The sequence below is a fragment of the Biomphalaria glabrata genome, chromosome 2, assembly GCF_947242115.1.
Source record: "Biomphalaria glabrata chromosome 2, xgBioGlab47.1, whole genome shotgun sequence".
Lineage (NCBI taxonomy): Eukaryota > Metazoa > Mollusca > Gastropoda > Planorbidae > Biomphalaria > Biomphalaria glabrata.
In genome coordinates this window covers 1045948-1073406 of record NC_074712.1, presented here as the reverse complement: position 1 = coordinate 1073406, position 27459 = coordinate 1045948, and the positions used below count along the sequence as shown (strand labels likewise).

The following is a 27459-nucleotide window of genomic DNA, read 5'->3' as shown; positions in this document are numbered from 1 at the left end:
AAGTGGTTTATGATGTTGCTACATATTATGTGTTCTAGGATTTTACATGTGATGCTGGTAAGTGATACTGGTCTGTAGTTTCCTGGGTCAGATTTTTCTCCTTTTTTAAATAGGGGGGTGACATTAGCTTCTTTCCAGTCCTTTGGTACTCTGCCCTAGTTAAGCGATGCCTGAAAGAGTATTTTGAACACTGGGGCTAGCACATTGCTTAGTTCTTTGAGTAATCTAGCTGGAATACCATCAGGTCCAGACGCTTTATTTGGTTTGGTGTTGGCTAATAGTTTTTGAATTCCATTTTCTTGTACTACTATATCTTCTATGTTGTCTACTTGGTTCAAATTCAGTAATATGTTGTAAAATACAATGGTAGGTTCACATTTATTAAACAAGATAGATGCTCTTAACTTCAACAATTAGACAGACCATTAGAGTGCAAAGCCTTCAACTCACCAGTGCCCAAGAAAACAAATCTTCCTTGTTGGTGACTGTAGCAGAAATTATAAACTCATATTTGTCTTGTTTTTCTCTGTCTAGGTTACTTGTGTTGTACAGTGTTCCCTGTGTAGACACATATACAAACTTGACAAAAGTTAGAATGATAGAGAGGACACATAGACAAACTTAAATCACAAAAGACAGAAGGATACAAATATTTCTACACAGATATATATTTTGAATGAAAAAATCTAAAAAGTGTACTATATACACTATATACAAAATATATTTTCAATTATTTTACTGAAACCTGTTGATATATCAATCTGCAAGTGACTTACATTAGAACTTATGCCGAATGGTACATTCTCTGTGATGAGTGAGAGTCTGATTGGCTTGCCATCAGTTTGTGTTACATTCACTCTGGCAGAGAAAGCTTTATCAAGAAAAAAATATATTACTGAGTGTGAATATGTTTTGTTGTTTTTCTGTTAGATCTTCTATGTATCCTAGCATGAGACGAAGGGGTTAAAATCACCAGCTTGATAAAGTAGTTCGAGTTTGGTAAACTAATCAAAATTTGATGAACTAATCAAAATTTGGTAACCTAATATAAATTTGGTAAACTAATCAAAATTTGGTAAACTAATCAAAATTTGGTAAACTAATCAAAATTTGGTAAACTAATCAGAGTTTGGTAATCTAATCAAAATTTGGTAAACTAATGAAAATTTGGTAAACTAATCAAAATTTGGTAAACTAATCAGAGTTTGGAATGGAACTATTACTTTCAACGACCTATACCCAAAAATATTAACACCTAAACTTTGTTCACTGATCTAAACACATACAAAAAACAGAAAAAACTAATATGCTTTCAACCTATACAACTCAAACAGTCGTACAGGATCAACAAAGAACATGTAATGTTTAAACTCTTGATCAATTATTTACCAAAATTTTCTTGGGCACTAAAAGAGTAGCTATTGTTACTAAACACAGGTCTGCCCAAAAAATATTAACACCTAAACTTTGTTCACTGACCTAAACACATAAAAAAAAACATTAAAAAAACTCATATGCTTTCAACTCAAAAGGTCGTACAGGATCAACAAAGAACATGTAATGTTTAAACTCTTGATCAATTATTTACCAGAATTTTCTTGGGCACTAAAAGAGTAGCTGTTGTTACTAAACACAGGTCTGACAGTCAGAGATGCTTCCAGTCTTATGCGGAGAGTGGTACTTGAGTTTCTGGGAACAATGCCATGGTCTATCACCCAGAGTGTCAGGTCTTTTGGAACCTGCACAACAAGAGTATCATTACGTTCTAGTAGTTATTTATAGATTACAGACTTTCTTTCAAAAGAGAAGATAATTACATCCTAAACATATCCATAAACAATTGTTTGTGTTTATAGTAACATTTTGTTTTATTCGTGGTTTATCTTATCTTATCTTATACTGTATTGACAATGTTATTCGGTCAGAGTGTTACAAGATCATCTGTCATCATCGAGAAGTACATAGTAGTCAAATTCATAAAGTGCTGGTTGTGAAAGTGTATGTGTTTTCGTGTGTGAATGTTGTTCGCATTTTTAATCCATATTGTTTTTGTACAGTAGTTTCGCTGAGCTTGTCAATTGTAGTCAAACTGAATTTCCATTACATTGGATCAATGAAAATTATCTTATCTTATCTTATCTTATAAGGTCTAGCTAACACCACAAACTACTTAGAGCCTATATAATTTGTCAACCTAGAACTACTAAATGGATTATACATAGAATGGCTGCCTGGTGGAGTGGCATGCACTTTGGACTGTTGTTTAAAACCTGTCCGCCATTATTTCCTGCTCCTTGGGTTCAGACGAAATAATCTGAAGGAGCGTTCTCAACTTGACAAACAAAACACATGCATTTAGCGAGTTAAGTCGAAACAAGAAAAACTTTAAACTACTTTTTTTTTTTTTTTTTTAAAAAAGACCATTCCTCCTTTATGTAACTGATTGAACATAAAAAAATGTTTGTTTGTAAAATGTTTTACATGTTTCGGATGTTCCTTCAGAGTTGAAGATAATTACTTCCTAGTCCAAACCTCCCGCAGGACGACGGGGGATGGGAGCGGGCAGGGTTTGAACCCGGGACCATCGATAAATCTGAACAACATTTCAGCACGCAAACCGCACTACCAGGCAGCGAATGGACGGGCCTGCCATTGAAAGAGGTTCTAACGAAGGCTAAAGACAGAAATGAATGGAGAAAGATGGTGGATGATAAATCTTGCGTGGTGCTCCAACGGTCCAGCAGACTAAGGGATAGATAAAAGGTAAAGGGGTATTGAACAATTATTTTTCGCTTAAAAATTAATTAATGTTAGATTTAAAACCATTTTTTTAACCCACCCCTTTCCCCTTAAGAAAAAATCCTGGTTCCTCAAATGTATAGATAGAGTACACTTTTTAATATATAAATGAGAAGCATTTAGAAGACGATGTGCACAATTTTCCTGAACATTAATTTATTAAGCCACATATTTGGAAATTTCTTTCAAGAAGGTGATAGTTCTTTCAAAACTGATATAAGATCTAGACGTAGATTTAGTCTCTAACCAAATTTACATTTATTTATTTTTTACTTTGAAAAATTATAGTCAAATTAGAGTTTTCCCCCATGGCCCTTGAGCACTAATTATTTTCTCAGCGATATAAAGGAAAAGCAGTATTTGAGATCAGCGTCTGCCCTCCATGAAGGAGTGACTTGAATAGAGGTATTGTAAAAAAGAAATCAATAAGAAATTTTATTAAGATTGAAAAGTTGTGTTTTACCTCATTCTTGGCGATATCTTTTTGAAGCGTAATAAATCCTCCATTACTGATAGAAATAAAAGAAGTGTCTGACAGGAGATAATGTGTTTCACCATTGAAGAGTGTGTCATTGTCATATGATGTCAAATAGCCAATCACAGAGCCTGCTTTTGCATTGTCCAGAACAGTAATCTATTAAAAAAAAAGTATTAAAAAAAGATTTAGACAATAAAAAACATAAAAGAATTTCCAATCATTGAAGTTTTGGGTCAATACAATCTGCACAGCAGACCCACCCAAAAAAAAATCAGTGTTAAATTTCTTCTTTCTTCATCGTTCTCATTGTTATGTTGGAGTGTTCATATGACTAGACCAATACATGAGATGAACTGCGCAGTGGTTTCCAAAATCAGGGAGCTCTCCATATAGTTTTCTTTCTATTGGGGTGAATTGGGGCCAGTGTCTTATACGGGCCTCTTGGTAGAGAGAGCAGTTTTGGAGGACGTGGTCGGCATTTTCTGGTGATACTCCACATGGGCAGATTTCACTGGTTCCAATTTTGAGCTTCCGGAACATGTGTTGTCGCATTCTGTTGTGTCCGGTCCTGAGTCGAAAGATTAGACATTGGTCTTGTCGGGATAGCTTATAGTAAGCATCATCTTTCTTGTGATTTGGATGGGAGCTCGTCCATTTCTCATTTATTTTATCTACAATTAATTTCTTCATTTCTTCTGGATAGAGTGCAGAGTTTACTTGTGAGAGTGTTAAATAAAGCTGATATTTTGATTAATTTGTTGAATCCTGTAAGTGATATGTTTGTTATCGATGTGTGCAATGTTGAAGAATGCTGTAGAGTGTTTGGTTCAAGCTTCCTGGAGTCACACTTAACACGTAACAAACATAAATGGTATAGATTGACTACAGTCCAAATTTTAGCAGACTAGTCATAACATTTATTTGATTACACAATATGCTGCACTTCATAGTAGTTACAAAAATGATCCAATGCATAGAAATATAGTTACGTCTGCATAACAGCGGTATCAAATATACAAATTCTTTAGATACTTCACTACTAAAATACATCTGCATCACAGCGGGTAGCAATAAACTTCAATAATATGTATCCAGCTCCAAGGACATAAAATGACTACTAGTAAATACGTGTACTGTCCCAAGTTGCTACTGTGCTCGACTGCCCAAAAGATACTACTGACTTAAAGTCAAGTTAGTCATCCTTACTTCCTCTTTCTATCTCATAGGATTTACGTGTCTTTCACCCTCATGACCCGAGGTGAACATATAACAAGCAAGGTCAACCGAGACTGTGACAGATCCTCAAACAGTATATTAATGTATGCAACCATGCGGCTTCAGAACAAGACAGCTGGAGGTCACTCGCAGAGGCAGAGGGATACACATTTGAGACCAAAAAAAAATTTGCTGCTGAAGACAGATGTAGATGGCGAAAAGAAAATTTAAATCGACCATCGGCAGACAACAATTATGCCTGCACTAGATGTGGCAAAAAATGTAGGTCGCAGCTGGCACGGGAAATACTGAATTCCTCATTAATCTTTGGACTCAAAGACAAGTTTTATATTTATGTAGCAAACTCTTATGACTTCACCAACAGAGACAGGCACTCAATGTCAACTTAAAATGTAAAATGTTTTACATGTTTCAGATGTTCCTTCAGAGTTGAAGATAATTACTTCCTAGTCCAAACATCCCGCAGGACGACGGGGGATGGGAGAGGGCAGGGTTTGAACCCGGGACCATCGATAAATCTGAACGACAGTCTAGCGTGCAAACCGCACGACCAGGCAGCCATCCCGAGCAGGCAGTAACTTAGATTACTTAGTAATCAAAAGAACTTGTATCAACATGGATCAAATCACAAGAACCCAAGAACTTACATTAACAGTAGACATGCCACAAGTACCGTTGAAACAAAGAACTGGACTGAAGCGATTCTTCCCAGTCACTTGAATCTCCAGCACATTTCTCTGGATACAGCTTTGGTTTCCACCACCATCTTGAGCATACACAGGAATCTTGAAAACGCCACTGTTCTCTAAGGCTTGGAGCAGAACAACTTCACCATTGGGCTTCACGTTGAAGCTGGTCTGGGATGCTGCAGGACGAGACAAATAAAATCATCAGAAGGGAGTGAGAGAAATCTTTCTTTACGACACAACTATTTAGTACTAGCCAGATATGACCCGCAGATAGGGTGTTACTGATATACTGGATTGGATTTAGATCTAAGTCAAACATGGCAAATGTTCCCTTCAAATTTTAAAATTTTGCCACAAAAATAAAAGTAGAATGTGAAAATGGGTTTACCCAGTTAGCCGATATATATTCATATCAAATACAAAATACTGTGAAAATGGGTTCACAGGATTTGTTTAAAAGTTTCATTTGTTAGTTGAGATGAATTTATTTTAATTTTTTGTATTTTAGGGCCCTTGGATTGGGGGGGGGGGACATTAAACATACACTACTGTCTCCGCCATGATCTAAGGAACATTCATGCCAGGATATCAAGATTGGTCAAACAGTTTTGATTTCTAGGCGAGACATACATACATATAGAAATATATATAGAAACACCTTACATTCAATTATAAATATTAGATGATAAGGTCTCAACTTAGTGGCTGACAGTTGACATCCTAAATGACGATTAAATGGAGAGCTATGCAATGATGAACTAGAAAAGGTAAAAAGATGCAAAAATAAAAAGTTGTCTGTGATGCTGCGGCAACGTAATACAAAAAGAAAGTCCTCCATGCAAGGACAGTATCTTTAACTTCATAGCTTCATGTCATAATTCTGCAACTTCATTTAAACTTGCTCACAAATAAACCCTGCACTCTATCCAGAAGAAATGAAGAAATTAATTGTAGATAAAATAAAAAAAATAAATGAGCTCCCATCCAAATCACAAGAAAGATGACGATTAATATAAGCTATCCCGACAAGACCAAAGTCTAATCTTTCGACTCAGGACCGGACACAACAGAATGCGACAACACATGTACCGGAAGCTCAAAATTGGAACCAGTGAAATCTGCCCATGTGGAGTATCACCAGAGAATGCCGACCACGTTCTCCAAAACTGCTCTCTTTACCAAGAGACCCGTATAAGACATTGGCCCCAAATCACCCCAAGAGAAAGAAAACTATATGGAGAGCTCCCTGATTTGGAAATCACTGCGCAGTTCATCTCATGTATTGGTCTAGTCATATGAACACTCCAACATAACAATGAGAACGATGAAGAAGAAGATTTAAACTTGACTTTAAGAAAAAAAAAGTGCAATGCAACACTTGAAATCAAAATAAGTAATCAAGATAGCACGAATCTCTTTTTTCTCAGCCTCTTATAAGAGACTTTTATCATCTTTCTTTTTAACAGGTACAGTATCAAACAAATGGGTCTATCACATAGGCACTAACATTGTACCACATGGAAAGAAATGTTAGAAATTTCACCTCACTATCTTATCTTATCTTATCTTATATAATACAGACGTTACTTCAAAAAAGAAGATGATTACGTCCTACGCTAAAACTAAAACAATAGGAAAACAATTAAACAGCTACTAATAAATGCAGGCATATTATAACTAACCAAATGAATTTTACAGTTAAACTCAAATATAAAAAATAACAGTGGATGCCTGGTGCCCCAGTTGTGCAATATGTACAATGGACTGACACCTTAATGTTCCCAGGTTTACAAAGCCGCCATCCCCCAACAGCCTGTGTGAGGTTTGGGTTAAGATGTGAACTAATCTTGTACTAATCTTTAATCTTGTAGTAATCTCTAATCTTGTAGTAATCTCTAATCTTGTAGTAATCTCTAATCTTGTACTAATCTCTATTCTTGTACTAATCTTTAATCATGTACAAATCTTGTATTAATAGCTAATCTTGTACTAATCTTTTACTAATCTCTAAACTTGACTAATCTAGTACTAATCATGTACTAATCATGTACTATTTTTGTACTAATCATGTACTAATCTTGTACTAGTCGTGTACTATTCTTGTACAATTCTTGTACTAATCATGTACTAATCTTGTACAAATCTTGTACTAGTCTTCCATTCTGAAGGAAGAACCAAAAGATGTCAATCCAAAGAGAACAGTGTCAGACATGAAAGTTTACCTGTGTCATTGATAAAATAGGTCACTCTGCCATAACTATCCTCATCCTCATCTGTAGCCAACAACTGACCAATAACTGTTGTTGCCTGACTTTGTTCAGTAACAGTCAAATATAAAGAGCTAGTGTTCCATACTGGACAGTGGTCATTAGTGTCTGTGACAGTGATGGTGACATTCACAAAGTTACAGCCCACGTTCTCGGGCAGAGTGACGTCACAGGCTGACACATTCAACCAATATGTTTTCAACACTTTTCTGTCCAAGTTGCCAGCCACTAGAATTTTACCTAGAAAACAAAGAAGTCTCATCAAAGAAGATAATTACATCTATAATTATAGTTAGCTGTTAAGTTTTTTAGAGTATTAATTTCACATCATTACTAGGTTTTTTTTTTAAAAGGTTTCAGAGCAATTGTTCTAAAATGACTGTCAATAATACAACAGCACTGAAATGGGGTAGTTTCGGATCTCTTCTCAGTCACGTGGGTGTGTTGTTTAACTTAATGACCTCATTGGTTTCATTGTAATTTAAACATGAAAATAGTCTAGATCTATACATCTTTAAATAATAAAAAGTATGTTACAATAATTTACTAATTTTTATGATTATTTAGTAGGTCTACTAGATCTAGGCTAGCACTAAATCTAGATCTACATCTTATCATAGGAAGATATTGCCATTATTGCCATGTATAAGACCGCGTGACTTTTTATAAAGTAGGAAGTTCAGAGATTCGGAACTACCTCATTGTATTAAAATGTCATCTGATTAGTTGAACAATAATACTCATTTCAATAAAAATGTTTGGACAGTCAGATTTAATTGATTAGCCAAAAAAAAAAATAATTTAAAGATAAAAAATTCCTATGAGGACAATTGTTGTTTTTTTTTATTAAGAATACTTTTTTTTTTACTTTAAACTGTTATTCTTATGTGTGGCTGATAGGCCAAAACTGCATTTGTACAGCTTGGCCACGTAACAAGGGAGCATGAGTTCAAATCCTGACTCGAGCAGTTATGTTTGCCAAGCACCTAAAGGCAGCACTGAAAACTTCTGCCAGATGCTCCCTCCTTTCATTGGTCCAAAATAGTTTTAGATGTCTCGTATTTGTCTACACTGCAGTGATTCCCAAAGTGGTCTATATAGACCCCCAGGGGTCTACGAAGACTTCCAAGGGGTCTACGAAAGTGAAAAAATAAATTGGGGGTCTATGAGATGTCCACGGGGTCTACTGTAATAGATTTCATTTAAGCAGGTCGTGACTTTTAATTTTCACATCCCATTCATGTAACTCTTCCTAATAATATATAATTTAGACCTGAGTTGATCCTTTCAATATTTATCCTATTTAAATGAAAAAATTGTCGTATTTAATTTCAAGAATTATTTAAATAACTTAATGTTGTCTACATGTTTATGTTTAGCAAAAATAAATGTAAGCTGTATAGCGTTGATTATTTAAAATTGTTTATTCCTTCCTTATCAAACATGACAATTGCCTTTTTCAACTCACTACAGACAGAAATTAGTTTTAAGAAAATGTTGATGAATTTGAAAAAAATTTGCAAGTTAAACAGGGAGTCTACCAAAAACCAGAAAACATGGCAAAGGGTCTACGAGACAAAAAAGTTTGGGAACCACTGGTCTACAGCATGTTGAAAAAAAAATAAAATGAATCTCTGTACTAATTACTTTTGCTATTTTAATTTTCCCATAAACCCTGACTTACCATCAAGGGGGGTAATTACAAAAGGGAAGGAACTCTTGACAAAGTAAACTGTAGTCCCACTGTCTTTATCTCTAGCAAAGACTTGACCAACGACGGTGTCCACCGCAGACTTCTCTACGACACTTAGACTGTACGCTGTCTGGTTGAACTCTGGAATCTCATCGTTCACATCTAACACGGTTATGTTCAGACTGGCTGTGGCATTGAGACCTTGACCCAACTCATCTGTCGCAACTATCTGTTCCCATAAGATTGACATTGTTTAGTGAGGACAGTGTGAAGTGATTTGAACTACTTTGTGATATTAGAGGAAAAAGGAATGAATGAAAATATTGGAGTGATGGATAAATGATAGACTGAGTGAAGGGATAAAAAAAAAGAATGGTGCAGAAAGACTGAAAGATAGAGTAGGTCAGAGGTCAAGTGGTGGAATGCTGACTGACAATTTGATAGTTTAAATTTTGTGAAGTCTAAGATAACATTGGCCCTTACATTACCTAAACTCTGTTATATGCTGCCCTATGCCCTTACATTACCTAAACTCTTTTATACGCTGCCCTATGCCCTTTCATTACCTATACTTAAAGGGAAACTCCGATGGTTTTGACAATTTTTGATATAATATGTGTTTTGATTTACAGATAATGAATATATTATTATTTTGTTTTTATTTGCAATAATAACTTAGTAATTGATATTTTTCTGACGTAATTTTCCTGCGCATCCAAAACGGTCAGACTTTCACCGGGTTTCTATGTGACGTCACACATGCCTATTAATTTAATCTATTGACTTAATTGTATAATGGAAAACCATACAGTAACGTTTACATTCTCGTAAAAGAAATAAATCTTCGTCTAAGCAGTTAGATCTAGATCTTGTAAGCAAAGAAAAAAATGCGTGTTAAAGGAGATTTACATGCTTGACTAACCACGGCAGTGTGTATCTTCTCGCATTGACCACTCAACACACAACAAACACTATCGCTTGGTTGTCTTGTCATGACTGACTACACGTAATCTCGACTAGCCTTACACTGACCAGTTTGTTCAAATCAGTCAGACCTGCGATCTATTTACTTCTTGGGACAGGGAGGGGCTTAGATGAAAATATTGCTTTTTTTCTCAAGTTGGTTGTCCTAATGCTTTTAAATCTATCTATCTATAACTGTACCATAGCGCTTGACTAAGCTGTCACTAAGCCTAACAGCTACAGTAAGAATGAAGCGATACGATTGGTCTAATCTAGTTTCCCTTTCAGTATTGTTGAGGGAAGTGATGTATGCCTAACCTAAAAACAAAATATCAAAGAACCCCGTTTTTTTGGAGATGTCAAGAATTTACTGACTAATTTATTAAATATAAATGTTTCTAAGCATTTAAATACAAAATGGTAAAATGTTTACTATTACAATTTTTTTATGCAGAATTTAAATATGTCAATAACTCAAATTTGAAAAACCATCAGAGTCTCCCATTAAGTTATTTGCTGCCCTATGCCCTTACATTACCTAAACTTAAGTTATTAGCTGCCCTATGCCCTTACATTACATAAACTTCAGTTATTTGCTGCCCTATGCCTTACATAACCTAAACTTAAGTTATTTGCTGCCCTAGCCCTTACATTTCCTATGCTTAAGTTATTAAAACATTTCATATCTAGTCCTGCATTCCTCACTAATCTTCGGACTCGAAGACAAGCCTTATTATTATTATTATTATCTAGTCCTTACTTTCTGTACAAATTTATTTGATTCCAGAACTGTTATTTAATACTAGATTGTGGGAGGTTCCACTCCACTATTTGTTATCATTAGGAAGAGAAACTGACCTCCAGGATGTACAAGTCTTTTGTCTCTCTGTCTAAATGTGTTCCATTGAAATATATCAGCCCAGTAGTTCTATCAACCCTGAAGTTTGATGAGTCTTGACTTGGTTTTAATGTGAACACAATGCCTTCTTTGCCATTAGTACCACTATCTGCATCAGTAACAGTCAGTGAAGGTGTCTACAAGGTAAACATGATCTATTATTGCAAATCTTGTAAGTAATCTCATACAAACATTTACCTAAAGGCTACATCTGCCAGCTATTACCTTATGGCTTCATCTGCTAGCTTGTTTTACATTATGGCTACATCTGCTAGCTGATGGTCAAGAGGTCAAGTGCGCTTGAACTTGGCTTGTCTTGGCTACCTAGAAGGGGAGGTTCAACACCCGACTCGGGCAGAGTTGTGTTTACTGAGCGCCACGGAATACCAACTCCTAGATACCCCTCCCCCCCCACTGGTCCACAAATGAGATTGGACCAAAGCACTCTGAGCATGCTATAAGCATGAAAGTAGTGCTATATAAAAAGCTATAAATATATATACCTTATGGCTACATCTGCTAGCTTTTATCATCTGGCTACATCTGCTAGCTTTTATCTAATGAATACAATTCTCTTTTGATCCCAATTCAACATTGAACTTTTGTTTAAAAAATTTACAATTAGAGTTAATCAAGAATCATGCAAGCTGGTATTTCTAGTTTTATTTGTTTTTCCCTATGTAGAGTGAATTTTCTTCTAAGGATGATTTATTTGGTGATAAATAGATTTGCGTACTATAAAGTACCCTAATCCTTCAATGAGTACATGTTTGTAATATATAGAACTTCATAGTTGGTCCTGTAATTTCAGATGCTTCTATGACATAGAAGGTTATTACTTACTACAAATTGTTTCAAGTCAATCATGTTGAAGATCTATACTGTACTGATTCATTCATTTTTTTTTCTAATTTAAGCAAACCCCAATTATCAAACTATCTAGCTAGCATAACTATCATCAATGTCAAAGTAGCTACTCACTAATGGAATGAGTGTGTTGAAAGTAACAGACTCCAGGACTTTGCCAGTATAAGAGTTGGCATTGAACACTGGAGAGTTATCATTGACATCTAAGACAGTCACTAACACTGTACAGGTACTAGAACTCAACTGTAAAGAAACATAATACATACACAGAATCTAGAAACTAAACTCAACATCAACTCAAGATTATCCTTTTATACAAAGTACTTTCATAGTTCAAAACTCAAGTCACAAAAATTAGTGAGTTTAGAATATTTCTTTGAACTGCATGTTGTAACATTAAATCAGAAACAAGCAAGATATTTTTAAAAAAGGCTTATCTAAAGGGGAAGAACTCTGCCCTTAAAACCTTATATATATCAATAATGTACAAGTTATTTCTCTTATTTGATATCAAACAAAATGATTAATTACCAATAATTAATTGACTAATTGAGTATTTTTGTTTATTGATTCATGTTTTGTTAGTTACAATAAATATTAGTTTAAAAAATCAAGTTGACCAGGGAATATGTGAGGAAGATATAGTGTTTACAATTATTTAAAGGACTAAACCTGACAAATTTAACTTTATCTGTGAATACTGAAGTATTAGTTTCCCTTGTTGCTATCAAACAAAATAATTAATTACCAGTAATTAATTGTCTAATTTATTACTTTTTTTTTACTATTGACTCATGTCTTGTCTATGCCAATGAATAATTGTGTGAAGTTTCAACTTGTTTCGAGAACGGTGTGGAGAAATATCGTGTACATACTTTTTACCAGACAGACAGACAAGCAAACAGATAGACAGTCAGACAGACAGAGTGAGTTGATATAAGCTTTGTAAAAAGAATATCATTCAAAGAACTGAAATCAACTTAAACTTTTTATTTTTTTTTAAATTAAGAAGGTAGTGATAGAGAAAGTAGTTTTTACTGGAGAGATGATTGGTACAAAATATAGTCAAGTGAAACAAAAATGATTATACATACATAGTTCCAATTATTGTCCAAATTGGCTGCTTTGACAAGTACACTTAGAGAAGCCACTCCTTGTCTTATTAACTCTTCCCTATCAAAGACTTTCACAGTTCGTAGCAAACCCTGAATAGGTCAAAGTCAAATAACAACTTAATAAATAATAATAATAAAAAAAAATACAGAATCTCCCTTTGTGTCAGGATTTTGTGATTTTACCATCACAAAAGAGATACAAGACACTGATGGCAAAGACAAACAGACACAAACACTCTTTTGTTCCCCTGGCAATCAAATCATTAAATAAGAACAATCTGGTATAAACTTTGTCACATGTAAATTATGAGTGCATCTGGTGTGAATGTACACTTTGGTTTCTTATAGTTATAATGTTTTTTGTTTGGTGTAATGCACATATTGTAAGACAAATTTCCATACGGACAATAAAGATTATTATTACTATTATAAGTTAGACTTTATATCATCCTTCTATAACGTGTATAATAATCATAAAACAAATGATGATTAATCACCTTGAGAATACTGAAAGGAATATTTATGCATGGACAAATAATGCAAATGTAAACTCTTACAATTACAGTTAAAAGCGATTCAAATCAGAATATGCAGAAGTAATCTTATTACAAAGTTGGGTTTTTACCATTTTTTAGAACAGAATAAACAAAAGTGATCTCTATACAAAGTTGGGTTTTATTTTGTTTCAAAACTGAATAAGCAGAAGTGATCTCTATACAAAGTTGGGTTTTTATCTTGTTTAAAAGCAGAATATGCAGAAGTGATCTCTAAAAAGTTGGGTTTTTACCTTATTTTCACTTTTCATTATGTCAAAGTATTTCCCTTCATTTCCCGAGAGAATGTAATACAGAATTTCTGCATTGCTAGCATCATCCTTATCAACAGCTTCCAGTGTTAGAGATGAACCAATGCCAGCAGGTCCTGCCAATAATAGAACATTCACACCTTTAAATCATTAGAAGAATAAGTAGTTAAAAAAAGTAAAAAAAAGGCAACCACTATTATGACAGAAATAATGAAATTATAACAAGCTTTGTCTATCCAATCGATATGTTCAAATACATTTTGAATTCAAGCTTGTGTGAAAAACTAATTCTTTTCTTTCTTGTGTAATTCAAATGAATATAAATATTAAAATGAAATAGTTGTAAACTATCAACTAGTAACAATGTCTAGGGAATTAGGACAAGTGGTGACATGCTGGACTTCTATATCTATAATATCAGTAAAGGTTTTAATTTGGGATTCTGTAGTGTCCCTGGTTCATCCAGTTCCAAGTATATTCAGTAGAGTAAAAGTGGGTCATCACTGAGCTAGCCCCATGATATCCTCCTTTACAATCATGCCGCCACAGAAACATTAGTAATATATCTATTTGCTGCAGACTCAAAGGTCTCAAATGAATTCTTTTACAATATTTTTGTAGGTATATACGGCCATCAGGCCTCATGATGATCTGCTGACCAGTGTCCAAAAATATAAACTATAGACCTTTTTTTGCAGGGAAACAGTACCAGGAAAAGAAGAAGAGGCAGCGAAAGCGATGGGAAGACAACATCAAAGAATGGAGAGGCCTGTCATTGAAAAGTCAAGGCAAAAGACAAAGAGGATTGGATGAAAATGGTCAACAGATCATGTGCAGGATAGGTGAAGGGCGATATACATATTTCTTATAACTATTAAAGAAATCAGTTTAACTCATGTAATATAGCAGGACATGTACAGCTTCTACATTGGCTCAATAAAAGCATGGATCCTATTGATACTAGAGCTTATATGAATTAATACAATGCCTAAGAGCATGGACAGGCTGCCTAAATCAGCTTATGATTGGTAGTGTTTCTAAGTTTAATTCACATACACAAAGATAGGGTGTGAATATCTTCTTTTTGAAGGAACCTCACCCTAATGTCAATGTTAGTCAACAATCACAAAGAGGAGTGGCTCAACCAATGGGCATCAGGAAACACAGGCAGAGCCATGTACAAAGAAATGACCACGCCTAACAAACTGGACGGTATTAACTTCCTCCCCCACAAAAGAGCAAGCTACAATCTTCCAATTAAGAGCAGGTAACACCCCTCTGCTAAATTATTATCTTAAAAAAATAGATCCCATCCTTTTGTAGACACTGTGCCTACCCTTATGAAACTGTAAACCATATCCTCTTTGAAGGCCTCTTTCTAATCCACCTTAGGCAGGCCCTACTACCACTACAGCCCAACATAACCAACACTCTGTATGGCAGTGCACTAGTTAATGATGCATTTATAAAGATGAAGTTAGATTAGCTTAATAATGTCTTTATAGTATTAATAAAGTTTACGACCTGTTTATAAAGATAAATTATGTATAAAATAAGGATTAGGTTAATAATATCTTTATAGAATTGATTAAGTTTATGATGCATTTATAATGATAAAATTAGTAATTACGATAATAACCTTTATCAAGTTAATGATGTATTTCTAATAATGAAAACGTTGGTGATGACTTTAAAGAAGTTATAGATTCCTCATAATTAATAAGTTAATAATGCATTTATGATAATGATAAAGTTATAGATAGCGATATCAAACAGGACCAAAAACAGTGGACATTAATGTTGACTACTGGGAAGACATAGCCCTAGACCGCACTATATGAAGAGAGACATGGTGACCAAGAAAGCTATGGACAGTGAGAAAACATGGGCCTTAGAAGTGGAAGAAAAATGTGCCAAACAAAAATGGCGGGCTCCTCTACCGCCAAAGCGAATGCCACCCTAACCTGCGTTATATGTGGACAGGTCACATGAAAAATTGTTCTACAAGATAAACCAGTCGTTCTATGACTGAGGGAGGTCAACATTTAGTGATAGTGATATTTTTATAATCAAGATTAAAATATTCATATATATGAAATCAATTAAATGATGTGTTTATATTAATGATAAAGTCAATGGTGCCTTATTAATAATTATCGGTCAATGATAGTAATATAAAATAATAATAATATAATAATCTTATAATAATATTTGACATTAATTATATAATGTATTGAAAAGTTGCATTTTACTAATTGAAGAAGTTCACAGTTGACTAAATGTTTACAGTTGATGGAATGTTTTCAGTTGGCTAAATGTTTACAGTTGATGGAATGTTTACTGTTGACAAAATGTTTACAAGAAGAAAGAAAGCAAAATAAACTTTTTGATCTTTAGAATATTTATTTATTTATTCTGTTTAAAAATTCTATAAAAAAGAGCCTTGTATTTCAAAGTCACTGGTATCAAAACATTTCAACATTCATGATTTGTAAAAACAAAAAAAAACAAACAAATATTTTATTCATTGATTTGTACAAAAAACTTTTAAAAAAATAGAATGTGAAAATCTGTGTATAGAAAGATTGATAGAGATTTATATACAAAATTTAAACAATTGATGGAACACATAAAAAAACAGTTTTTGTAAGAGAAGGTTGAACACTTAATTGTAGAACAAGAACATATGAGACAAACTTGTAGAATTCAATGACATTTTAATAAAGTAAAGAAACAAAGGTGAAATGGCAGCTTTATGCTCTGGTATATTTGGAATCCCAAACATTTATGTCAGGTCTCTGTACTCTTCTGTAATCTGATTTTTATATCAATTTATAAAATATACAGTACACCATCAATGATTTGCGTTTAAATTTCAGTGACCACTCATATTTGTAGACTTTGTTGTCTGAGGGTTTGTTCATAGTTTTAGCAATTCATTTATTTTTAAGTCCATTTTTAGTCAAAGACACCCTGAATGGTTAACAACTATAAAACTTTAAAATAACAATAAAATGAGATACAAGTAAAATAAATTCTCTTGATTAATTTGTCATTAAAAATGTAGCTATTAAATATGTACAAAACATACTACAATATTACTGCCTTAATGACTAAGACTTTGTTAATAAGGTGTTTGGGAGGCATATTTTAGCCTATATGATATCATACATTGATGTTTTTAAACTGCATTCATAACTGATGAGTTTTTGTATTTGCTTTAAAGGCACATTCCTCATCCCATATGCTAGGACAAATTTGTACAAATACTCCTTCTTCCCTAATGCTATTAGAGCATGGAATGGGTTGCCTGAGCTAGCCAGGAAAACCAGTGACTTGGCAGAATTTAAGTCATTGGTTAATATGCATGACTGAATGCATGACACGTAGGATGTAATAATCTTCTTTTTTGAAGTAACATCTGTATTATATAAGATAAGATAAGCTTGTAGGGAAGAATGGTAAAAACCTGCAAACAGTGGTAAGGGAGCAGGGCAACAGCGCTACTAGTTGACTAGGAAACAGGAAAAGGATTATTATTACTATCATCATTATTGTCTGTGTGTAGTCACTCAATGCACTCTTTATGTTGTGTCCTATCTATGTGAATGTTTCTGTTGTTTTATTGACAAAATGGCAATCACAACGAATTTCCATAAGGATCGATAAAGCAAAGTCTTAGTAATACTGTACATTTAATACATTTTTTATGGACCAAAATCAAATAAAACCTATTAGAATATAGGCAACATGCCAGCACTTGTTATGAAAAATGGAAGTAACTTTTTTCATCATTCACAAATGATCATAATCATTTTTACTAAACAATGCAGACGTCAACTTCTAGTTATCTAGATGTCCTGTAGTTGACACAGGAATGTTGTGTGTACTGTATTAGGGTTTCCATCACACTGACTGCTGTACATCTTGAGATCAAACCCAGCCCAGCCCAGTACAATACAGTGTTTGCCATCAACACTATGGCCATACGGCTCAGGTGATGCCCAGTCATAATATAACAAAGACTGGTCAGTCCCATGGTAAACCCAGTGGTCAAATCGTTCTTCGTCGTGCCCACTTATTAAAACAGTGGTCTCAAAATCGATTTTGGACTTTAAGAAATTCTGAATGAATGCAAACTGTTGTCCATTCTCAATTCTGGCCAGGTGCCCACCCATTGTTTCACACATCTGAAAAGCTTTTCTGGCGGATGGATTGGAACCAGCACAATCAGACACCTGAAAAAAAGTTACACAAAAACACGAATTGTTGCATTTTTATAAAACAAAATTAAAAACATTGAAGTTCTACTCCTAAGTTAGTTTCTCAATACACTTTTACATTCAATATGGTCACTGGGTTATTATTAGGTTTGTGAAACAGTTTTTTAAACTGACACGTCCGTGGTATCCAAGGAGAGACTGAATATAATGTTTCTTTGTTATTTAGATATAAAAGGGTTCCATTTCTTTGTTTATGTATTCCCAGAGTATAAATATGAACTGATTGTGCAGTATGCATGTTGGTCTGTCATTTGATGGTCCAGGAATCAAACCTGCCTGCTGCCTTCCCAGGTCGTCCTGTGGGAGGTTTGGACTAGGAAGTAAATTATCAGCTCTGAAGGAACATCCGGGACATGTGGAACATTATACAAGCATGTTCTGATAATGTTGTATGACATGGGGAGTTTTGTGAGTGATTGGAGTAAGTTGTTTCCTGGGAACGGAAGAAGACAGGTGTTTTTGCTGAGTTTGGTTTTTTTTTTTTCTCTATAAATATATTAAACTTGTTCTTTTCTAGATAGCTAGAACTTTTGTGGATTCATTTAGTATGTTAATTAGCATACATTATGAATAGTGATCAAAGTCCTAGTGTTTCTAGGTACTTCTACTGAGTCATGAAAGATACTGACTAGTTTCCCCACAATAATGGAATTTAAGAAATGATCTGTGCAAAACATTCTTTTTTTCTTTCCTTGTATATCAAGTGTTGTGATCTGTTTTTAGATTAAAGTGAGCTTAAACAGGTGTTTTTTTTACTACAAGTCAATAAGATGTTCAATAAGCTCAGTATATAATAACCAAAGTTTGTTCTATACAGGGGCAAAATATTATCTTATCTGTGCCATTCCAAATAAGTCTCTATCTTGTATACAAACAACTCCTCACATCCCTAAAACTCATCAGTTTAACTCATCAAATTACTATTTGGTTAAGAGAGTACTGATCAGTTTGTGTCTTATACATAAATATTTGGTTTAGAGAGTACCTATCAGTTTCTGTCTTATACACAACTTTTTGGTTTAGAGAGTACTTATATACTAGCACATATATGAGAGACATTGTATTGAAGTGTACATTATTTCGAAAGAGGGCTTAAATCCTAACCCTAACCCTTAAACTGGTTGGCTAGCAATTAAATAACAAAGAAGAAACAAAAGATGTAAAGATCTAATTAATGACAACATAGACTGAGAACTAAACTCTCTAAAGATAAGGGAAGATCTTGATATTTTAAGTTTACTTATTATGTGATATACATACATAAACATTTTAAAAGTTTTATTACAGTTTAATTCTAAGTTCTTTTTGTTGATTATACAGGAAAAAAAATACAAAACTATTAAAATCAATGATGGTTGGGACATACTTTGAGGCTGATTCCTTAACTTACTAGACACTCTACAGGGACAGGACAGTTCATTTATGACAGAATAAAAAAATATATAAAAAATTAGATTATTTTCTGTGTAGGGTCAAAGTTTTAGTTCTGATTAGACAAACAAAGAAGATGTTAGTGTCACTTATTTTAAGTTTGCTAGCAGAGAAATATCACATTACAATGATCTCTGCTACTTTAAATCAATGCGCCAAACCTTAACAGACACTTCACAAATAGAGACATAAAGATAAAGGACCATTCCTTGTTCCATATGCCAGGACAAATTTGCACAAATGCTCCTTCTTCCCTTGTGCTATTAAGAGCATGGAATGGGTTGCCTGATTCAGCCAGGAAAACCAATGACTTGGCAGAGCTTAAGTCATTGATTAACATCCATGACTAGATTGACTGTAACCTATAAGAATAGATTATTCTTCACAGATGCAGAACAAGCTTTGTCTCTCAAAATATATAAATAAGGCTTCAATTTATTTTAGTGCCACGTTTCTCCTTATAAGCTAGGGTCAGTGCACGGACCAAAGGTTTGGAACTCACTCCCCACTGATCTCAGACAGACAACATGCTACACTACATTCAAGAACATTAAGACCTACATGTTTAAAACTTTTTTAGATTAGTTTGTCCTTTTAGCTCTCGTGTTTATGTTTGTAATGTTATCACCGCGCCCTGAGCCAACAATTTGTTTGCTAACAGCGCTCTAAAAATTAAATGATTATTATTAGTGTTAAATAAATTTAAAATGCATTTGTCTAAAGTGTGTTTATTTATACTGAACTACCTCCCCCCCCCCCCCCCAAACTTTCCAGGTTCTGATAGCAAGAGTCTCACCTTACGCAAATAGAACCTCATCCCTTGGTGTGGGTCAGAGATGTAGTAAATCAAGTCTCTGTACATCGAGTTCTCTTCCTTTAGCCGATGAAGAGCTTCACTACAGTGTCCGTCCAGGGCACTGCTGCCATTCACAGCTACATTGAACAGCTTGTTCCCCAGGGCCTGCAACTCTTTCAGCAAGTCATTGATGGACACTTGCCCTTTCTTGACCACCTCAATGCTAGAGGTGAACTTTTCAGGTCTGTCGTAAATATCAAGCGTGTTGGCCTCACAAGTGTACACTGTAGTCTGATGGTTTGGGTAATTCCATCTCAGGGCTATGTATGAAGTCATGGAAACGTCGTCGTACATTGTTTTGTAGACAAAGCCAGACTGTAAATCCACATATTTGGCGACAGTGAGTGGAGTGAATGTATTGGCACTTAGGATCTCTGGTGATACAGATAAGGAATGTTGAAATGAAAACAGCGCAATCAGACATTAAGCAACTAATATAAAGATTTCCCTGTTGTTCTATCTTTTGTTAATCTTTTATCTATTTTTGCTCAATTTATGCCTTGGCTCAGGGGGTTCTCAACCTGTGGGTCACGACCCCCTTGGGGGTCGATTGACAATTTGCCAGGGGTCGCCAGAGACCATCGAAAAAATGAATAGTTTTGTCTATTCTTCTATTGCTGTGTGTCTGAGCGGGAGGGGGGGTGTCGCGGCAGAGTGTGGGATTGTAAAGAGGGGTCGCCGAGCTTAAAAGGTTGAGAACTGCTGGCTTAGCTTAAACTGTTTCAAGCATAGGCAGTCAAGTTCCCCTGTCAGATTATGAAATTTGTAGGATAGATGATGTAAAGGTTAACTGTTTCTATGGTCAATGGTAAACAGGAGTGCCACATAGCACAATGACCAAACATCTTTACTTTCTCCAACTAATGTCTGGTACCCGTTTAGGGTGGGTGAACTCAGCGGCATACTAAAAAAAAAAATCCCAAAATTCAAAATCCCAATTTTCACCAAAATTCAAACCCAAGACCCCTTGAAGTAGAAGCAAAGTGCTTTACCACTCAGCCACCACAGACTCAACCATAACATAGACCCTTAATCAACTCTGGAAGATTCTGAAAAACTACAACTAGAAAGAAAATGTTGATTTTGTGCTAATGACTATTTGATTTTGAAGCCATGATAAAAATGAAAAATAGCAAAGTAAATCAGATGCTAAATTAAACTCAAGCCCACAAAGTATATTGTTGAATTACTTCTTTCTAGTTTGATTGAATCAGGCCAGTGGTGCCTAAGTTTTGCTACACAAATAAATGAAAAGAAACAATTCCCCATGACCTCCCTTCCTTGTCCAAACTTAATTACTTCCCTTCTTGTACTAAGTCACCCCTATGCTAAAGAACGTAAAACAGATGTAAAGATGCTAACCTTTCATTGGTGCTCCAGCAGTCATAGAGTAGAGAACGATGGAAGCCAAATGTGACGTCTGAGTAGGAGGATGGGAAAACGAACAATTAATGACCAGCGACGGAGTCCTCCCTACGATAATTTCACTGGGTGTTGCCGAGATTCGCAGGCCTCGATCTGAAATCATGGAGCACTGGAGAAACACTTCTTTCTGACCAAGTCTCTCTGTCTTGCATTACTTAATTTATCTAGAGGTGCATATTCCCAGAGCAAGTAACAAGCGTTTCTACACTCAAACAATTTTCTGGGTATTTTTTTAGGATCTTTATTTGGGTAATGTTTGTAGAGAAGATGTCAATTTGATGAGATCAATGGATGACATAGAAGACTAGATGAATGTATGAATGTATGATATAGAAGACTTGATGATTGCATGACATAGAAGATGAGTTTAATGCATGACAGAAGACTTGATGATTGCATGACATAGAAGAGTTTAATGCATGACAGAAGACTTGATGATTGCATGACATAGAAGATGAGGTTAAAGCATGACAGAAGACTTGATGATTGCATGACATATAAGGCGAGATGAATACACAATAGATATGTCTATACTACAAAAATGTATCTCATATAGACTATGGAATATGCAGCATTAGAGTGCAAAGGAATTAGTTATATAGAAATACTTTTTAAGAGATGGTATGCACATAATAGACATATATACACATAACACATAAATCTATCTAGTGCAGTGAATCTGCTATAGACTCACACACACACATACATCTATCTAGAGAAGTAAATCTGTAACTGACTCACCCTCTGTGACATTCATTAAGTAGGTCGTGTTGACAAAGTATGGCCCGTTGTCATTCACATCTCCTACTGTGATCCGGACTTGTTTGACTGTCTGTTATAATACACAAAATGTTTGTTTGTTGTAAAATGTTTTACATGTTTTGGATGTTCCTTCAGAGTTAAAGATAATTACTTCCTAGTCCAAACCTCCCGCAGGACAACGGGGGATGGGAGCGGGCAGGGTTTGAACCCTGGACCATCGATAATTCTGAACAACAGTCCAGCACGCAAACAGCACGACCAGGCAGATTGGGGTATAGATAGATAACACTATTTGATATTAAACTTGATCTTTTCAAAGAGACTCTGGATGTACATGTAGATATAAAATAGAATCTATTCACATCTAAATATTCAATTCAAATGTAACTTCTTAAAAACCCTCAGGTTTTTCTTCTAAACTATTATGGTCTATACTCGTATATATATATAACCATAGTATATTTCTTATTATCATTTAATCATAAGCATCTCTTTTTACAGCCTGGTCAGTAATTGTTCATACCATCCTCTCATCTCATTATCATCTGTACCTTGACTTTCATTGCAAGGGTGCTGTGACAGTTCACGTAACCAAATCTCTCCACTTTTCCGGGTCAGCCGCTGTACTTAGCAGGATATCAAGAGGGAGGCCAGTCCATTCTTTTATGTTGTCCAGCCAGCTTTTCTTTGGATGACCCTTTCTTCATGCTCCCTCCACTGTACTTTGAAGGATGATTTTTGACAGTGAGTCATGTCTTACAATAGGACCGAACGAGCTCAGCTTTCATCTTCCCTTATGCCAGCCAAAGTGTTGACTTGTAAAAGTAGAAACTCATGTCTTCTTTTCCCGGTATCTGATACATAGCCTTTTTCTGTAGCATTTACTCTCAAAGACTTGAATTCTTCTTAAAGCCTCAGCATTCAGTGTCCAACTTTCACAACCAGATAGAAGCTCAGAGATCACTAGCAAAGAAAAGTTTTAATTTGACTGGGAAGCTGATGTTAGTTACTCTTCAAGATTTTCCTCAGTTGACTCATGGAAGGGGATACCAAGCTTAAATCAGTATCTGAGAATCTCTCGTTATGTTTGACACTAGGTATTTTAATTAGGCAACTTCTAACGTTTGGCCATTTAGCAGTTAAAAAAGCTGACTTAGAATGCTTCCTTAGTTTCTTTTATTTACAGCTGCAGGGGTGAACAAATTACAATTACAAAAGACGCACATATAGAAAATCGTGCCTGACCAAACAAATGCAAGTGGAAAAAATGGAGGGGTTGTTTTACGGCTGGTCATTTCCAAGACCCTGGGGGGATATTGCAGCAAAGTGGAGGTTAGGAGTCAGTTTTCCTTCTCCTAGATTGTTAAGGCTGATGAGTCCCTTCAACACAAATCTAACTGGTTTTCAGAAGCTGGTTGTCCGCCATCTCCTGTCAGTTTGTAAAGAACAGGCTCTGCCGGATTTATGAGAAAATCACATGTGAAGGCCAGGTCAGTATGATCTAGTACAATGTTTCCTGTGGTGGAATCCACTTTAAATGGGTTACCTTGACTTGAAAGATACAAGTGGGAGCATATCCCAGCTTTCAGCCCAAGCATTAACAGTCAATGGAACCCAACAGATGGGCATAAATGTCACCCTTCAAATCAAACTTACCAATGTACCTAGTCTCAAAATAAAAATTTCATATTTATTAATTAATCTACCATTCTTTTAAATCCAAGTATTGCTAGCAAGTGAACAATATGTAAGTTACAGTTGTAAATTTCACATGTAATGTTAATGAGAAACTTGTGTATGAACGTATAGCTTGTGTGCTATTGTACAAATGTTTGCTCTAATCTTGTATTGTTTTTTGTTTAGCACAATTGTAAAACAAATTTCCTCACAGATAATAAAGATTATTATTATTAATAAGTGAGGAAGTTTTCTTATTTGTTTTAGTCCGAAACCAAAGTTTTGTGGAAAGAGCAAATAGACTGACCTTATGTCCAGCTACATCTGTCACAGTGATGTTGAGAAGATATTCATCAACTACCTCTCTGTCTAAAGTATGATCTAGTACAATGTTTCCTGTGGTGGAATCCACTTTAAATGGGTTACCTTGACCTGAAAGATACAGTAGTTAATATTATGAGTCTTCAACAATCTTCATCTCAACTATTTCAGTTGCTTCTTAAATCTTATGTTTAGACTTAAGTCTCAACAGTCACCTGAAGGGGACACTAGAGTTAAACTGTATTCCAGTTTCCCAGAGTCTATGGAGTCTGTGTCTGTTGCAACAACTGATAAAATGTTTTTGGAAATTACCTCGTTCTTGAGAAAAGAAAAATCGACCTTATTAGCATAATATTGAAATATTAAAATACTAATAAAAACTAACACTTGGAATAGGATTCACTAATTATGTAAACAATGTTATTTGAAAACACGTGTTCAATAGAAGATTAAAATCAAAATGCAAATATTTGAGAAATAGCTGAAGTACCTCCATTACTGTAACTAGAATAGGATCTGAGAGGTCAGTGAATACTGGACTGTGGTCATTGGCATCTAGTATTTTAATGTGAACTTGTGTGCTGGCTTGAAATAGTCCATCAGAAACTAGAACCTAGACATAGAAGTAATGTTAGAGACAGCTATATCAAGCATTGCTAGAGTCAAGTCTTTCAACATTAAGATTTGTCTTTTTATTCTGCAAGTGTTGAGTTGGAAAACCAAAATCTTTAAAAAAAAAAAAAAAAAAAAAAAAAAGAATACAGACAGTAAAAAGGTCACTAAAGTAGACATAAATTCTCACAATTGGTTTTAACTAAAGTTTCTTTAGAGACCTTTTCTTTTACATTGGGTTTTTCAAGTAGAAATGAATTCTCACAATTGGTTTTAACAAAAGTTTCTTTAGTGACCTTTTCTTTTACTTTGGGTTTTTCAAATAGAAAAGAATTCTCACAATTGGTTTTAACAAAAGTTTCTTTATTGACCTTTCTTTTTTTTTTTTTTTAAGTTTTCAAGTTTAAATATCTATTTCATGATAGCAGAGCTTTTTATTAATTTTTTGTTTGTTGGCAAATGTTAAATATGAAAAAAGCTAGTCTTCTTGGATCACTGCAGCAGTAAATCTTTGTTTTTTGAGTACTTGTTATTATACAGGTCTATTCAATTCACCAGTTCTTTACTTTGTTTACCTCAAACAGCACGGGCACGTTGCCCTGCCTCATCGTGGCGCCCGCGTGGAAACGGCCATTTGAGGAATTGGCTAGGCTAAATGGGTAGCAACACAGGACTCCCGTGGGGATGCCCACGGGTAGACGAGAGTCCACTCATTGCACGGGCGGGGTTGTAATAAAGCCCCCACAAACACGTCACCAATCCATGCGCTGTTCCTCAAAGGGACCGTTACATAAATGGCGGATCCCGCACAGTTAGCTTGGTACATTGAAGGAAAATGGCAGAAGTCCCCGGTGCATTCTCGGCCTTGTCTCTAGTCCACGTGTCGGGGGCCGAACGCATCGGTCAACAGCAATGCCTTACATAGGCATTGTCTAGGGTCTCTCCCAAACAGAATTGTGTGTTCACACAGGTTTGGTTTTTTTTTTACTGTTTGGCGTCCAAACAGGTTTTTTTTTAAACTTAGAGCTCGAAGAGCCTTCGGCTCAGCTCTTAGACATCAACAAGGTTACCTCAAACAGAAAGAAAAGGTCATAGACTCGCTGACTACTTTTAGTTCAGAACATTACTCTCCTGGTACATTGTAATTATTTCTTGAAAATAAAATAATTGCCTAAATAAGGGAATAACTTACCAAGAATGAATACATTTGGTTGAGACTTGAAGCCATAGTGTCAAAGTCTACAGACTTGGCTAGAGTGATGGCACCCGAGTCTGGGTTGACACTGAAACTTCCAAGTGATGTGTCATTGACTGGACCAATGGAATATGTAAGCTGTACACAAATATGAATATCCTGAGATGAATCACAGTTCAGACTAAATCTACATATTAATGTATGTAGACTTATAATAAACTCATTAAACTCATATTTTGACATGTAAAAAAAAAATCAGAATGATTTATCAATAGTTTTCAACACAACATCTATCTTTGAATACAAGTATTAAAAAGGAAAACTAGCTCCAGGTTTATGACGCAAGATATATATCCTTTGTTTTACAACAATGTAAACTTCCTTTTTTTTGTGGAACAAGATGGCTGAGTCGTAAAGTGCTAGGCTACTGAACTGAGGAGTTTGAAGTTCCAATCTGTGCAAAGGCTAGGATTTTGAATTTCAGAATTTTTAGGCACCCCTGAGTCTACCAAACACTAAGTGTATCTGAGATTAGTTGGGGGAAGTAAAGATGGTAAGTCATTGTACTGGCCATATGACACTTTCATAATAGATCCCCAATTCTGAAAGGAACACTATACTTTACTTTACACTTACTTTCGTATTCAGATCTTCATCTGTAGCTTGTACAATAAGAGGTGTCGATGATTCAGACAATTTTACAGGAGTCCCAACAGTTTCAGATTCAGAGATTTCTCCAAGATACACAGGCAACTGAAATCTAGGTGGTGTATCAGGTGAATCCAAAATATAGATTATAATCTGAGAACAAAGAATTGTTTTTAACTAGAATCCACACATTGTTAGTTCAGTATATATATATATATACAGTGCTTTTTTTTGTAAAAATAGTGTCAGTACTCAATGATTAGGTGACGGTACTCAGTGATTGATTGCCTAACTTTTAACTACTAATAAATTAATTATAAATGTTAAAATACAAGAAAAGCAATAATTTTTCCACACATTCAAAAAGGTGCTGGTATGCTGTACCGGTGTGTACTGTCACAAAAAAAGCCCTGTATATATATATTATATATATAAATAT

General features: G+C 35.0%; 1 protein-coding gene across 3 annotated transcripts in view; it reads right to left on the bottom strand.

The window, feature by feature from the left end:
- Positions 1–27459, bottom strand: part of LOC106058867 (protocadherin Fat 4-like) — a 111504-nt gene that overhangs the window by 26724 nt on the left and 57321 nt on the right. For all 3 annotated transcript variants that reach the window (XM_056018693.1, XM_056018692.1, XM_056018694.1), the window contains exons 24-40: positions 27009–27173; positions 26370–26510; positions 25056–25178; positions 24781–24883; positions 24552–24676; positions 22547–22637; positions 13793–13926; positions 12985–13095; positions 12005–12133; positions 10984–11160; positions 9154–9391; positions 7425–7709; positions 5161–5378; positions 3263–3433; positions 1589–1739; positions 777–871; positions 451–558 (exon numbers count right to left, since the gene is read on the bottom strand). In XM_056018693.1, the coding sequence (XP_055874668.1) occupies positions 451–558; positions 777–871; positions 1589–1739; positions 3263–3433; positions 5161–5378; positions 7425–7709; positions 9154–9391; positions 10984–11160; positions 12005–12133; positions 12985–13095; positions 13793–13926; positions 22547–22637; positions 24552–24676; positions 24781–24883; positions 25056–25178; positions 26370–26510; positions 27009–27173 (2565 nt within the window). The remainder of the gene's footprint in view (positions 1–450; positions 559–776; positions 872–1588; positions 1740–3262; positions 3434–5160; positions 5379–7424; positions 7710–9153; positions 9392–10983; positions 11161–12004; positions 12134–12984; positions 13096–13792; positions 13927–22546; positions 22638–24551; positions 24677–24780; positions 24884–25055; positions 25179–26369; positions 26511–27008; positions 27174–27459) is intronic.